General features: G+C 39.7%; 1 protein-coding gene across 1 annotated transcript; it reads right to left on the reverse strand.

Moving 5' to 3' along the window:
• Positions 1-11,052: 11,052 nt before the first annotated feature.
• C17H20orf85 (chromosome 17 C20orf85 homolog) lies at positions 11,053-15,682 on the reverse strand. The gene is made up of 4 exons (XM_054845977.1): positions 15,345-15,682; positions 14,766-14,847; positions 13,598-13,696; positions 11,053-11,208 (listed from the first exon to the last, which is right to left on the reverse strand). The coding sequence occupies exons 1-4, from the start codon at positions 15,680-15,682 to the stop codon at positions 11,053-11,055; spliced, it is 675 nt and encodes a 224-aa protein (XP_054701952.1).
• Positions 15,683-16,041: the final 359 nt, after the last annotated feature.

The raw sequence follows: 16,041 nt of genomic DNA on the forward strand, positions 1-16,041 counted from the left end.
TTGCCACAGTTGAGTAAGGCCATGAGGAGCTACAGGGAAAACTGGTCTGGGAAGGACGGAAGCTAAGGCAAGTCACAAATGATAACTTGTTCTCACACCCTAATCCTTATGTCAGAATTGAGTCATGAATGAGGAGTAGGGAAAGAATCCCTGGGGAAATAAGAGATGCACTTGGGATTTTTCCTTTTCTCAGGCTTTTGTGGCCTCTGATTCACATGCTGCCCAGTTCAGTGTCCCTGCCTGGGATGCTGGAAGCATGCTGGGTGCACTTTGAGCTGCGCTCTACCCCCACCCAGAGATGTATTTCTTACTGTGCTTGTTTATGTTGCTATAATAATAATGACAGAAAGATGACCTCCCTGTGCTTTTACCCCATGTTTCTGCTATTGATTGGTTCTCCACAGCAAATGATCGGTGTTAGTTAGAATCTGCATCCTTGGACTTCTGTTGTCAGTTTGGGCTGTTGTCACACACTTAGCTAATACCCTCTAGTAATTTTATTTCTTATTCGCATGCACACTTAATGTCCTTAGTCATTAGACTGAAAAATGTTAACCTTGTCATAGTTAGTGACTGGAAGCAGAAAAGTCCATTTAATTCTCAGGGGAATGAATTCTAATTTTCTGCTTGTCAGAAAGTGACATTTTACATATTTTTCTCTTTTTTTCCACCAGTTTAGTGCTAAATTTAAATGTGTGTGTCATAGGAATAGACCTTTTGTCTGTGCTAAACACCCCAAAAGCCTTGGTGGGTGTCCAATGTATGAGACTCTTGACCAATAGCTGCTGCTAGAGCTCATTTCATGCACTGAAGAGAATGGGAGGTGAGAATGAAAAGTTCGAGATAAGAGGTCATTGCAGAGGGCACATTAGCATTGCACGTCAGAATGCATATTTTTTCCCCTAGAAAATATGGATGAAAAGCAGCTCATCTGGAATAAAATATCCAATGAAGAAACAAATTATGTTAATCAAGCAGGCTAGTCCTAATATTTGTCATTAAGATGTGACACCTTCTATTTAATGTCACGAACTACTGGGAGCTTTTGAAAAATGTACTGGTTGGCAGGCAAGTTGTCTGCAGATACCGCGTTCACTGTTCTATGAAAGGGAATAACTTGTGTTTTGAAAAATAGATGGCATTTATGGCAAAGAGAACTAATCCTCCCACAGATTACAGCTGTTCACTGCATTGTTGTGCTGGTGGTCGTGTCTCATCAGTGGATATTTTATAAGGTTCTTTTTTTTTTTTCTTTTGATACATTTCCATAAGGCTGTTCTGAGGAGGACATTGTGTGCTGGGTGCTGGATGTATTTTGAGAAAGAGATGCCACTACAAAGAACTCTGAGTCTAAATTGCAAAGATGGATGAAGTAAAAATGAGGGATGGTTATTTTGCTTCTCACAGATGGGAACTGAAGCAGGGGAGAGCGACTGTTGTGGCCAAAGTCACCCTGGGAGTCTGTGGAATTGCATCCTGATCTTTGAAGTCCAATTCCAGTATCTTTACCATGTATTGCCTTTCTGTTCCCTTGCTGCTGAATGTAGATTTAATATGCACATGTGTAATGAGCCAAACATGTTCTGCATATGTTTAGCCAAATTCTGACCTTGGGGACATGAGGAAAGCTCTCCCTGATCTAGTTAGGAGTACTTTCATGGCTGGGCTCAACCCAAGGAGTGCAAAACAGTGCTGGCATTTAGTTTCTGAAACTAAAGCCCCTCCTGAGCTTGAAGTTCAATTCATCTGCCTGTTTGGTGTTCTAACAAACTCGAGCCTCTCTGTGAGCTGTGGAGAAGAGATGGCAGGCCAGTGGGAAATAAACTGCAGGGCTGATTGTCTGACCTCTTGTATTGTCTGCACACCAGATGCTGATTAATGATTAGCATGTAACAAATTAATAAATCAATACCATAAACAAATAAACCATCCATTACAGTGGCCTGTCAAGTCTGTCTCCCCTCTGGGAGAGGAGAGGAGAGACTTGCAGGCGTTACTTTCTTCGCTGTACGTAAATGCCTCTGGACTATGTGCTATCTTGACACCTCACAGATATGATGTACAGATGAGATTAATTATATTCCACAGGTAATTTGATATCTGCTGAAAAAACATTTGAAGATTTTTGCTTAGTTTTTTTCTATGTGGATGTTCCTGAAGGGAAGGGTGAGTGGTCAGCACAGTGAATGTGGGCTCAGGAGGAACAAGTTCAATATGCTGTTTTCTGTACAGCTGCCTTGAAGGGGTTAGCCATGCTGACTAATTTCAGACAACGGCCTTTGAAGTCTAACGAGGTTCTTCCTGCCCAAGCTCCCTCTGTAGCTTCATGGAGAAAGCAAAGATCCTGTACTGTATCATTTAAAGGTCTGAATTTTGACTCCAGTCCTGAATCATGATCAGAGAAGTTTTGCCTTATGGGGACAATTCAGTAGGCATAAGCTTACAAGGCAACAGTGTGTATTTTAACATTAAAAATATGAAAATCATCAGTACAGAGCCCTTCTTCAAAACAGAAAGAGATTTGGCTCACTAGGTTTGAAGATCCTTTCTCCTATTCAGATGCTTTTATCACATCCATGTGTACTATCTGCATGTGCATTGTTCAGCTCCAAAACAACTATAGCAACACTGCAAAATACACACATGAAATGAATATAAAATACATTCCAAATAATTGCAGCATTTATGTAATTTGGTGTCTTCTGTGTTCCATAAAACCTCAACAGACTGTTAACCCCAGCAGAACCAGTAAGCCGGTAGGTGCACACAGCAGTACAGTCTGACTACCCCGCAGAAAACAGCAGGAGCAGAACCAGCCTAGTAATGCCTGTCACTGTTGGCACTTAATGACTGATTAGCAATAACTCCAACGGTGCAAATGAAAGGGGAATTAAAAGCAGATTTAGGCAATCTTTTCTCCTTCTTGAGTCCTTTAAGTGTAAAATACTGCACAAATGCATGAGGGACATTTTAATTGTGAGTTGCTGAGTATGAAGAAGATTGTTCCCTCTCAAGTTGAATAGCAGTGACCCAAGGTGAAGGAGTTGGTCTCGAGCTGACCATTGTTAGCAGCTATCCCATTAAAATGCTTATTTTCTCAGCGTTCCTACATTAAACAAATAGAAGGACAAACAAGCATGGTGAAAAACTTTTGTTCAGAACTACAGTGAGAGCTGGTGAAACTTTTCTCATTTGCATACAGGTAACTCACATTACTAAGGACACAGCTCTGAGCTGGCTCAAGACCCCCAGAAGCGTAGGCTAAAGTGAATTTTCCTACCTTAAAGCTTCAGGCCCATCTCCTGGTGCTCTGCACTGCAGGGAAAGAGCAGGGGGTGTTCTGCCTCCTCCCAGTCCCTGCCCCAGCAGCATCACTGCTCATACACCCTCGTTTTTCCTGTGACAGAGGCAGCACAGCCAGCCTGACCTCTCAGGACTCGCACTTAAGCAAGAAGGGCTGTGTTGTTGCCCATAAGGATGTGTTGCCACAGAGAGCTCCCAAATTGCTTGTGACTACAGCCAGGAAAGAAGTGAGATGGGGGACAACATGTCTCTGCCCAAGTGAACCAATAAAAGTGTCCCTCCCTGCTTTGTCTCCAGCCTGTGAGCTATATCTTGGCTTCTACTTAGAGACTGTAAATATGTGAGTTTAGTGCATTAATGCTAAGATGGAAACTGTAATGCACACGATGCGGAGCACCAGAAATTACTACAGCTTTCATTTAAACAAAGGACGCGACTGTGCTCTGGCAATAAGAGCATAATGGCTGCTTAATTTTTCCAGACAGGGACTGTAGCTCACTGGCTTTTTTTGGGCTCTTGCTTTGTTTCTGTTTTTGCTCCAGCTTTTAAGGATGAGACTGTTGTGTCTGACGCATGTCAGCAAGCGAAGGAGATTCACTAGCATAGCTGGGTTCATCTTGCTCCCCGGTGAGGAATAAAAGCATTAACCGTCTCTCACTTCAGGAGGAGAAGGGGGGGCTGTTTTCAGCCTGCGAGAAGTGAGAAGGCATTGTCAGGTTTGGGTCAGGCTGGAGCGCAAGGCTGCGTGGGCTCTCAGCAGGACAGATGAGCTGGGTGTCACTCGGCAGCCTGGAGGCATCGTTCGGAAAAGCAGGAGGCAGAAGTATGTGTGTGTGTGCAGGGTGTGGGGGGGTGAAGGCTGCCATGTCTTGTTTTGGTGCAAGGCTGTTCTCTACAACAATGATCTTTCTGGAAAGCAGACTCAGAAAAATAGATCGAATAAAGAGCCTTTATCAAGGAAGCAGAGAGAGAAAATGGCCACTTCTACACTCCCTATATTAGAAGTCTGAATAATGCTGTTAGTGGAGCTGTTAAAAACATTGCCTAACAAGACGCCTGCCCAGCTGCGTTTGACCCCAATCTATTACCTGCAGTCAGTGGCACCCAGTGATGCTGGTGTCAGCGGAGCCACCTAACTGAGAAGGATGGGAGGAGGAATGAAGATTCTCTTTCTGTTCTGTTTATTTCTTCATAGTTGCATCTATTTCTGTGCTTTGAAGTTCTCAGGTTTATTTCACTCTTTACTGAACCTTTGGTTTATTTCACTTCTTAAGAGAAGCAGATAAAACACTGGGAAAATATGAGGGAAAGGGACAAATTCAAAGTTGAATCAAACTTGGGCAGCATACACAACCTGCAACCACAAGGTGTAACTGACATTAATAAAACACCTTGTACTGACTAATCACATCAAAATTCAAGCCGGATTTCAACACAGCTATGTAACTGCAGCGTGCACCTCACCAAAATGGGATGCATAAGGTTATTGCATAATAAAGAAAATAGAGCTTGGAATAGAGACCTAGTGAGCTGCCTCACAATAAAAATGGTAACACTGCATCTCCATTACTATCATTCATTTCCTGGACTCCAGGTTTACCGATGTAATCTCTTCTGTCTGTTCCAAAACAATTAAATGAATAAATACAAACTTGAAAATCCCTAAAACAGTCGCTTGTCTCATTATTGCAATAAGTGTGCGATGGGCATTGACTGGCGACAGATTTAAGGTCCTTTGACTTAGACTGAATTCAGAGCAAACCTGAGCAACTTCAGCAGGGTAAACTTTCTGCCTGTGTCTGATCTAAAGTTTGGATGGGCACCCAAGTGTTCAAAGGTTTGGGTACCGCAGGGCTTTAGATATGCTTTTAATATAGTTTGTAGTGCAATACTGAAAATGCCTGAGGAATATGGAAGGAACCCTGGGACGCTGCTGTCTTCTGGGTCTTACAGAGATCTAGGAAGGAATTTCAAATGATCTTCCATTTTAGCCCTCTGCCCATGGCAGCATCAGCTTGAACCTGTACCATGTAATATCTTTATCCTGATTATTTTTAAAATTAAACATGGTATTTGAAATTTATTTATTTATTATGGATAATTTTAAATTTTGAGGAAATGAAGCAAAACTTAGTTTGTTACCAGGAAATTAAGAAATTAATATTTACTTAAATAAGAAAAGGAATGCACCACCCCTGCATGAAACATGATTAACTTTGTCTTCACTATCATTAAAAACCTGAGCTTTTTGTTACTGACACAAGTCAGGAGTAATAAACTTAAATGATATAAAAGATATGACAGGTAATTATCCTCAGAGATACTCTCTAAAAAGATACTTTAAGGTATTGTACTATAATGTACCTAGCACATCTCTTCCATAAAATGTAACCTCTATTATGCATTTCCAAAGAGGAAGTGTGCTTATTCTAAGCTCAGATTTTTCATATGCTCTTGTCTCTGAAAAAAGAAAAAAAATACCAAGAAGTAATGACCAGCCTTTGATCTATAATTTCCTGTGCTGTTGCTAAACACACAGTACTTTTGTACTTTTAGAAGGTTTACTAAGGCTGTGTAATACTACTTTTGGGATCAATGTACTGATTTAAGAGTAACTAAAGCATTAAAGGCTGGAAAAGTCTTACACTGGGGATCAGATATAATGATGTTCTGAAGAATACGTTGCCTTGTGTCCAGCTAGAACTTTGCATGTTATAGTAAATACAGCTGCATTTGCTTAAATGATAAGGAATTAAATTCACCCACTATGTTTACTTTTATACTTATCAGGTGGTCTGACCGTATCTCATCCTTCTTCTCCGAACATCTGGTAAACTGCCTCCCTAAATGCTGAGATGCTGTCCATAGGCTACAGCACTGCAGGGTAGCCATCTGAAGCCATGGCGCAGAGGAAAACGCAGATGCTTCAGAACGCTCTTCATGAACGCAACCTCCAGCTTCTCTGCAAGCCTTGTGCTACATGTCCAGTGGCTTACCACCATCCTGGGATGGTTTTGGACATTTTGTGCTCTGTCAGAGCCTGTAAAACCCCATGCTCAGACTGATGCGTGTCTTTCTTCAAAGGAGGCAACGCTACATCTTTCTGCACTGAGATGAAAAGCTGCCCTGTGGTACTCTTCAGGTTACATCAGAGAATTTCCAGTTGGAAACCCTTATGGAAATAAATCCACCACTGAGGCATACAGGAAAGAGCATTCTTTTAATCTCTTTGAACTGTTCTCCGTGTAACAGAGCAAGTCTTGAGATGTGTGTGAGCAGCCTGAAACCCTAAGGTCAAAACTGTCTCCAATTCATCTGACAAAAATAATGACCCTTTCCAGTATTTTCTTTCACTGGTGCAACACGAATCAGATTTGTCTTGTTTTCACAAAGTTTCTGGTTTTGTTTTGAATTTATTTCTCAATACTGCTGGTCTTTTCCATGTACGGTAGAGCAGACTGAAGGGGCGATGTTTTGTTCACTGGCAACCCAATCAGGTTCACAGCACAATGGTATCATTTTCCAGTACAGCTAACTTTATTACACTATGGTCCTATGAAATGGTTTGACATGCTTTCAACTGGTTAACTAACAATTTGATGGGATGTGAAAACCACAGGAGTCAGGAAGAAGGTAATAGTCTGTGAGTGGGCCTTATCTGTCTTGCTACACTGACACTTATGGTTTCAAGGGGAACTAAATACAACACATTTAGGGACCTAAAGCGAAGTGACCAGGGTTGGGCTTCACATGAGAGTAGAGATTCTTGGTCTGGTTGCCAATGACTATGTTAGACTAGTGTTCGTGGCTTTGGTACTGTGTAGCATGTGGAAGAAACCACAAAGAATCCTTCACTAAAGGGGGAAATGATGTGTGTGAATGGGGACCCTTAGGTCTCTGAAAAGAAAAAAAAAATTCTACCTCCTCTGTTTTGTGAGGCAAATGATCTCAGAATTAAAATTACTTCAGGCTGACAGAGTAGCCAATAGCAGGAACTGGAGACAGTAATTTTTAGCACAAACTTAGGACTGCGGTGGGTATCTATTAGGATAGTCACAGCATGTAACTTGGTAGAAATGTCTCATGCAGAACAGTGATTAGATTTATTCCCTAAGTGGCCACCTTTTACAGTAGCTAGATCAATTGGCTATGCACATGCTGTGGCTGCTTTTCATTTTGTTTCTTTCAAAACATACGGCAACACTTGTGTGGTGACTGCAATTTGAATAGCACTACTTATTCAGAACCACCATTTCACTATCATCTAATCAAAAATCTCTATTCTCTGATGCAAAATGCGTTTAAAATAAATAATAATCTTTCAACTCTGAGCTCCTGGTAAAATACCTTATATTAATGAAATTATAAATAGCAAGTGCCAGTTCTATGCCAGATCTAACAGCACAGAAAAGAACACATTGTGAAGGAAAACGCACCAGGGTTTTGTCACCCAATTTTGTTGTTTATAAAGCAAGTGCTTATGAGAAAGATAATTTTGATTTCATAGTTCTTCAACTTAAATACAACTGTCATTTAAGCCTCTACTATTATTTCATCACACACCCAGGAAAGTATACACAGGCACACATCCATGGTGGCAAAAGATGTATGGCTGACCTATTTTCATGTCTTGCTGTGGTGACTGTATCAAATACAATAAAATTTTTGCATATGCAATTCTGAAAGCATCATCCATAGTTGCTCTTTAAAATGTGCCTATTACCAAAGAACTAGTTTATCTGAAAACAACAGTCAAAAGACAAGATGGCTTCAGTTTTCTGAAAAATGTTAGTCAACTAAGGAGGAATTGACCACCTAAAACTTTACGAAAGACTGCACCAAATGAAATTTAGATTGAAGCATAGAAGACATCTAAATACACTTGCATCTTGTTTTCAAATTTTGGTTAAAAATAAACTGCATAACTTTTTATATATGTGTAGAAACATCCCTTTCCGCTCTGACTTGCACAGAAGCCCAGGTCTAAGACTTTTATATAGAATTAAAATTGTCTTGACTTTTGCTTCATTTTTGAAGTGATTTAATTTTGTTTTGAAGCATTTCCCCAGTGTGTGCACTGAGTTTACTAACACTGTCCTGACCTTGGAGATGGTGTGATATTTTACGGTGTGCAGTGACATTTATGTGCCCAACTTGGCTCCAATAAATAGGTTAATTTCCGCAAATTAAATGCCAGGTTTGAAACATTACAAGGCAATTTAATAATTCTGCATTGGCCTTTTGGATTCACAGTTGGGGCAGTTGACTGGGCAGTCCTTTGTCAGCTGCAAATCCACAGCTTCTACACAATTTTTTCAGGTATAAAGAGTCAAATAAAAATGTTGGGAAAAGAAGTAGTCAGGTTTATAGTTTCACATATTCTTGAACACCAAAACCCCAAATACATGGATCAATTAACAACTGACAGATTTCTGCTACAGGAATGAGTTCAAATTTTAGACAATACTCCTTACACATCCCAAATTAAGCTATATCAAAGTATCTCCCTGAAGTAAAGGTAACTTAAATGATGGAAAGTATAATAAAAACCCCTTATTATTAGTACTGAGTTAATATTCAGACATTGGGAATAAGATTCAGAAATGTCCAACTGTAGATGCTGGACAAAGACTTTATTTTGGTTTTCAAAATCAAACTATGACTCATATGGATTTGGATTTCACTTCATGCAAACATCTACTGGATATTAGGTGCCAGCATTGGTTCTTTAATATAACATTTTAAAAAAACATTGGTCTTGAAGCTCCCTTTTCATTTGGCCCGAATTCATTAATTTTGTTGCTACTAAGTTACACACTAATTTTTACTATATCTGTTAATATAAATCAGACAAGAATAAGAGGATCTATACGTGACCTTAAAATAAACTGAAGAACCTTGTGGTTAAAATAGAGATACAAACCTAGCAATGACAAGAAAGCACACTGATATAAAATACTGTTCTTACAATCATCTTGCTTGTTCAAAGAACAGTTTACACACGTTACAGTTAGTAGCTAAACTACAATTTAGCTTAAATTTCCAGAGTCTGATTCCAAGTTATTCTTTATTCTGGTTTTTAAGTAATGTGTCTGAAGTTACTTCTGCTATGTATTCTCATTCTTGGGTAATCTTTCCAGAGGATATGAGTCACTTCTCCATTATTTGTAAAGAATATGGAAAAAGTAAAATATTATTATTTTGTGGGCATTTGGAATTGGATATAAAAAAAAATATGTTGGATGTTGATTGTTGTGAGTCACTTCTTGGGAAGAAGGAAAGAATAAACACTAGCTGCTGACCTACTGCTATGAAAGCCAAGGACTTACTGCTGACTCAAGAAGTAGGTATTGATAGCTGCAGAATACAAAGGAGATCTTCCAGCAGGGAAGTCTTTCCTCTTTAAGTAATAAGGAGTTACAAGGAGCTGCCTGTGTTGATTTCTTGGAGGCTGTTGTTTGTTTAAACAATATTCTAGTTTACACACGTTAGCCAATTAGAACTGCAAATAGTTGCTACAACTAAATGAGTCTCCTTCTGACTTTCCAAAAGTCCTGGCAAATCTTCAGGTAGGTAATGAAGTGCACAACTGAACTCCATAGCACTGAGGTAGCTACACCAGTAACTCCCAGTGCAATCTCCTACTGTTTCTGAGTCTTTCACCAGTCTTGGTTGGTATAAATATTGGTATAAACAAAACTGAAGCAACATGAATACTTTGGAACACATTTGCATTCTGATCAACTAATTGAAAAAACCCTGTTTTGTTACCAAAAGTGATTTTTGAAAGTGACTTTGTATCACTGTGGCCTCCCTGTGTTTTATTTATACCAATTAAGCAGCTGCACTGGGAACTAATCAATGACTTATGTGTGCAACTACACAAACTACCTGTAAAGCATGCACAACACAAAAGACAATGCATTTAATAATTATGACTTAACTATACTTATGATTTGCCTGTTTTTTTCAAGATGCAGTGGACACACTATGATGAAGCCTGATAATTATCTTTTCTGCAGGTGTTTTTTGATTGTTTGCAGTGTTTTGCTTTTTAATGAGGAAAGCTGCTTTCCAAATGCAAGAGTGCAGTTCCATGGCAACTGGAGTCAATTTAAGTCACACCTACTACTCTTCTCTTCCTCTTCTTGTTCTCTTTCTGTATAAAAAAGATGTTTCTGTACTAGCACAGGCACTTGAGCAACTCAGTAGTGGGCCAGCTAGAGTGGTGATTGAAAACTAATTCTAAACACAGATTCCAACACCAGTAAGTGATGAATTGGGAATGAGCAGCAGGGTAGGATTGTCAGGAACATGGCAGTCTGTATTTATGTTTGAAAAACCTGCTGTGAAACTGAGTCTGAATGGAGGCCTTCATGGGGAAACAATTATAAAAATGTGCTCTATCATTACAAAATAAGTTTTTAAAAGACTTCCAATAAATATTTTAAAATCATAGTCTTACTAATGCTAATAAAACCAGTCCATGCTCTGTGATCTTTATATGAGTTTATTCATTGTTACTTCTAAGTAAATCTGAAGCAGTGTTAACAGCTTGGATGCCATAGATTTAAAAAAATCAGTAACAAGTAAAATGCTACATTGAAAAGTTCGCACTTTACCAAAATGATTGTGGATGTTTATGTAAATATTTTTTAAAGCCTAAATGTTTAACAGTCCAACAGTCCACTACAGAATGTTAACTTAGGGATGCAAATGGATTATGTGCCTAACTGTTATTTCTTAATGTCAGTCAGAGGGTTCACATGGCCACTTCAAATCCTTAAAAAAGGTACCTTTGCAGCTTTGGATTTGAAAACCACGTTCAAGTTCCAACCCTGGAACAGCTGATCTCCAGCCAATAAATCCCTGGGTAGTCTTAGGTACTGGAGGAGATGGAATCACCTAGAATAAAAGTAACATTAGAATCCAATGGTTAAAAGGCTTCTGATTTTAATTTCTGTTACACAGCATCCTCTTTTGTGCTGCAGTGTGGATGGAAATGAGAACTTATAAAAAATAGTGGTTTTAAATGCAATCTGCTGAATTAATATCCTGAACACACACTGACGTTAATGGAAGGAAATAAGAACTTCGAAAGATAACACAGTTGCATGCAAGTTTGATTTATAATACAGGATAGTTTATAATTTAAAAAGTCATTAGAATAATTTAGGTCCCATTCTATAGCAAGGCACAGGGAAAGAGAGAAGTGAAATGGTCAAATTCCAATGAAGTAACTAACCTTCATTTACCACCCTTCTAAAAAAAAAAAGCAAAGTCTTTTAGTGCCTAAATTGGTATGTACAACAGGAAATCAAAACTCAAAGTAATTGTTTAGTAGTGTATGTTAGCATACTTTAAAAAAAAAAAAAGTTTTGCTCAATACCTTTCTAAGAGCTTTACATTATTAGGGGTAGAACTTAATCTTCAGCTTTAGCTTTTTCCCCATCATCATCATCTTTAAAACTAGTTAACTTCTTAAAACAGGAGAAATAGCATTTTATACTTGCTGTAATGTATTTGGTAGCAATGCAGCTACGGAATAATAGTTTAGTGGCCAAATGCTAAAGATATTCCTGATCAAGCTGGCTTTTGCATCAAGAACTACTTACTCGTTCCACCTTCTTTCTACTTTAAAAGATGGGTAAGCATCAAGTTAATCTGCAACTAATCTAGCTAAAAAGGAAACAAAACAAAAGCCAACGGTCTCTGTTCACTGACTGCTGTGCTTACTTTGGCTGAATCATCTCATTTGGGCACGTTATATCATTTTAGCATCTGGGGACTTAGTAGAGAAGTACACAGCAAGAGAACAATGCTTCAGTTCTCTTGCCAGAGTTGCTTCACTTTGTTCTTCAGCCAATATTAGAAAATGTTTATGATATTTAGGTGGAGCAGTTCCTCTGAAAAGATAATTTTTAGGGCCAAAAGTGCCACCCACTGAGCAGGATAATGAAGGAAATCATGTCCCGCTTATGAGCTGGGGGAAGGGACTATGAAGAAGCAATTATAAATCTAACCTAGAGAGAAAAACATATGACTGTTACTATGAAGGTAAGTGTGCAGAAAGATACATAGTTCTGAATAAGGACTTAAGAAACCTCACTCTGAATATGTAAAGTGTGACCTAAATCACAGCTAACCCTTACCTTCCTTAGCAAATAAAGATTCTGAGGTGAAACTGAAGCTACGATCCCCGTTTCAGTAAGCACCAGGCTATGCCTGCTACTTTAGTAGCTGCTACTTTAGCTGCGTGATTTGTTAACGCTCATACATCCTCACTGTGCTGAAGCAGAGGGAAACTTGACTGAAATTGGAGGCTTGAGACAAAACTGAAGAACAAGTAGCACTAATGGCAGAAATGCTGCCATTTCATTTCTCTGCCACACTCAGCACTAGCTCTTAATTTTTGTTTCAATTTAATCTCAGAAAAAGCTTTTATTACTTCCTCACCTTACCTCTCCACCCTGGGAATCCTTTGAAAGAAAGCTAGTTCAGTAAGCAGGAATTTCCAACTTCTTTTGTTTCCTTAATCTTCTCTAAGTGGACTAACCTTCCTTTTTGTTAGCATATTCTGCTTCCCCTTTTATGAGTATGTTTCTCTCCCAATGTCACTGATTTAGCTGCCTATATAGTTATCCTATTCACTGGTGATTTGACACTGTATATTTGTAAATCAAACCACCAGTCACGTTCCACTCTCATTTCCAGCTGTTTGACAACTTCTAGACTCTCAATATGTGAATATAAATTATATAATAGAAAATCAAATAGTTATGAATTGGCTCATTAGAACTGACTTCTTACTAATTTGTGACACTAAAGAGGACAGTGGCATTGTCTTTGCCAAAAAGAAGTCTTAAATAAAGATAGAAAAATGACTGCAACTTAACTGATAATTAAAACTGAGAGTTAAGGTTATGATGAGCCTTGAAGTAAGACAGGTATATGTATATTTGAGCAATGAATGGTCAGCAGCCTTAAATGGCTCTGTGAGCTCTCTTCCGTACTGCACTGTGCTGTTACTAGATGTCACAGAGGAGTGCATGGGGGAGGTGCTTTACAGAAAGATGATTATGTGCAGTGAAAGCTCTGTGAACTAACAACCATATCCAAAGGGCAATTCCTTGTCTTAAATGAATGCTTTTAAAGCATTGCTCGGGTTGCAAATACAATTTACTTTGACCTTTAGTTAAAGGCCCACCTCTACAAGACAACTGATTTTTAGAGCTTGTGTGGTTTCTTAAGACAGATATTGCTGTATTGCAATTTTAAAATCTAATTTTCTAACCTTAATGTATTTTTCCACGGGCGTCACAGGTCGAACCTGCAGATGTTCTGGAAGCTGTATCTTGGGCTTTGTATTTTCTTTCTTTTCATCTTCAATCAACTAAAACCAAAACATCAACATTAAAAATTGGACTCTCTATCTTTTGAAATATGCTGTAATATCTGATATCTACACAATTCCTCTCATTGTTGCATCTGAACTCCCTGTTCTTTCCGTCTAAAACAGGACTACTTATTGTAGTGCTTTGGAAATTATTGTAACGTATTTGTTGGTTTCAGAAAGTAATGGAATTCTGAATTTCAGATGAAAGGCTAAATATTGTTGAGTGATTGCAACTCTCTTAGCTCCATCACTGGTCCAAAAAGGGCTAGAAATGTATCTTATCTATATCTTACATGAGCTCAAACCAAAGATTAATAAATGCCAAATACACATGTTCACCAACACTAACAATGCATCGCTTCCCAACTTTTCAGCTGTAGCTCTATTAGTGTTGTGCAAACGTGGTATGCACGACAGACCAGAGTTATCAAGGATGGACGCTGAAGCCTAGAGGACCAAAGTTTTCAAAGGTGCTAACTTGGATGCCTAAAGGAATTTTCAAAAAATCCTGGAACAGATTAAGTACTTCCAGCCTCATGGAAAGTGCATTTATAATTATTCAGGGGCTGCATCAATCCTGTTCTTTAGCAATGAAATACTGTGATTCCAAATGTAACATTATGTGCTACTATAGTCTAATATCTAAACATCACTGAGAATAGACAACTCTCCAAATATTTTCATTTATTGTAAATTCCCCCACTGAAAATTTAATTAGCTAGAACCTTTTCCCCTAGATTTTTAAACTACCATATGGATAGACAAAGGGGAAATATTTTCCTGTCAGTGTGCATCTAGTACTTGTTAGCACTGTTGGGAGTCATGTTTCCCAAGAGAAATATATCAGAATACGCATAGCATATAAATTACCACTTGCCGTATTTTATTCAGAGGAAAACTGAAACTTTGAACCCATCTTAAAAGTAGTGCACTTGTTACCTCGGAACCTAGCTTAGTGAAGCATACTCAGTCCTTTTCTAGTCTTCTGCGCTCTCCTCATTTTGCGTCCAGATAAATTTGTGCACAAGTAAATTTCATGTGTTGCTTATATGCCATCCAATTTTACCTCCTCAAGAGGTCTTTTCAAGAATCCCCATTTGTGAGACCATCTTTTTGCAGTTTCTAGTTCACTTTCAATGTATTTTTTCCTGAAACAGAGAAATAATTAAGATGACTTTGAAAGCTTGCATTAAAAAGAAGATGCACACACAAACCCAACTACTGATGTCACAGAGCACAGCGCTTTAGCATGAATCATTAAACCTTTACCTCAAAACACCAAGTTTATGTATGAGTTAACAGTTGTCTGACTTGGAGGTAATGGGGAAATATTTTCCGTAGGTTGGAAATGAAATAGCACATGTGAATGCACTTCCTTGCAAATTAAGTTTATGTTAGGAATTGGAGGGGGGTCAAATGTGCTATGACACATTTTTTGAAAAACCCGACAAGTAAGTGGGGATGTCCTTTCACAGAACTGCCTGGAACTCCATGGACTGTTGCCTGGTGCAATCACCCTTTGCCCCCCGCCCTGCCCTGCTCCCCATTCCTCACTCCCTTGGCCGGGCAGAAGAACAGGGGAGGCCCGGGGCCGCCGGCTGCGAGAGGAGGGCTGGGGCCGTTACCAGCAGTCATCCCGCGCTACCAAGTTGCCTGACGAGGGCAGGCCGGTGCGCCGGTGCGCCATGTCCCGCGGCGGGAGCGGCCGGAGACGGGGCTGAGAGGCCGGGCCAGGCCCTCGCGGCTCGGGCGTTGCTGGGCGACGGCCGGGGAGGCGGTGCTCGTGCTGCGGCGGTTACAAAAGGGCGGGAAGGGCAGGCGCGCGCTCCTGCTGTTGACGCTCTCCTGCGGTGCCGGGAGCGATGGTGTTCCCTGGCGGCCCCTGTTTCCTTGGGCTTCTGTCCTCCTCACGCTGGCGGGTAACCCTCCTGGAGTGATACCGTGCCTCTCAGGTGAAAGGCTAAAAATGCCAAAAACGCCCATTCTGGGTTTTCTTTAGGTGCCTCAGGAAACCAGGGGAAGTGCACTTGATGTTGCCTGTCATTGTTTTGGGGTGTCTGTCTGTAGGTGTTTGTTTACTTGTCGTTTGGTAGGAAGGCATGTTTGGATTAAGCTGATGAAAAGCTGTTCCCTTGCTTGAGGAGTTAGCCGTATTTCAGAGGAAGAGGTGTTGTCTAAACTCTGTAATTTACCGATTAGCCGGGCTCCCCTTAGCAGAAAACAAATAGTTGGGCACCTTTCTGGATACTGAGTTAAGAGTCTTTTTTAAACCTGGACAAGGCAGTTGTTCAACAGCCAAAAACCTGCAGTATTTTTAATTGTTTGTAATGGATGTGAAAAAT

Source organism: Grus americana, chromosome 17 (assembly GCF_028858705.1).
Source record: "Grus americana isolate bGruAme1 chromosome 17, bGruAme1.mat, whole genome shotgun sequence".
Classification (NCBI taxonomy): Eukaryota; Metazoa; Chordata; class Aves; order Gruiformes; family Gruidae; genus Grus; species Grus americana.

What these genes read in the sequence shown, in the direction of transcription:
- C17H20orf85 (XM_054845977.1), bottom strand. Translation starts at nt 15,682, where the DNA reads ATGGGCGTTTTTGGCATTTTTAGCCTTTCACCTGAGAGGCACGGTATC. An exon ending in TGCCCTCGTCAGGCAACTTG is followed by an intron (nt 14,848 to 15,344) that starts GTAGCGCGGGAT and finishes TCTCTGTTTCAG; the next exon opens with GAAAAAATACATTGAAAGTG. An exon ending in TGAAAAGACCTCTTGAGGAG is followed by an intron (nt 13,697 to 14,765) that starts GTAAAATTGGAT and finishes TTTTGGTTTTAG; the next exon opens with TTGATTGAAGATGAAAAGAA.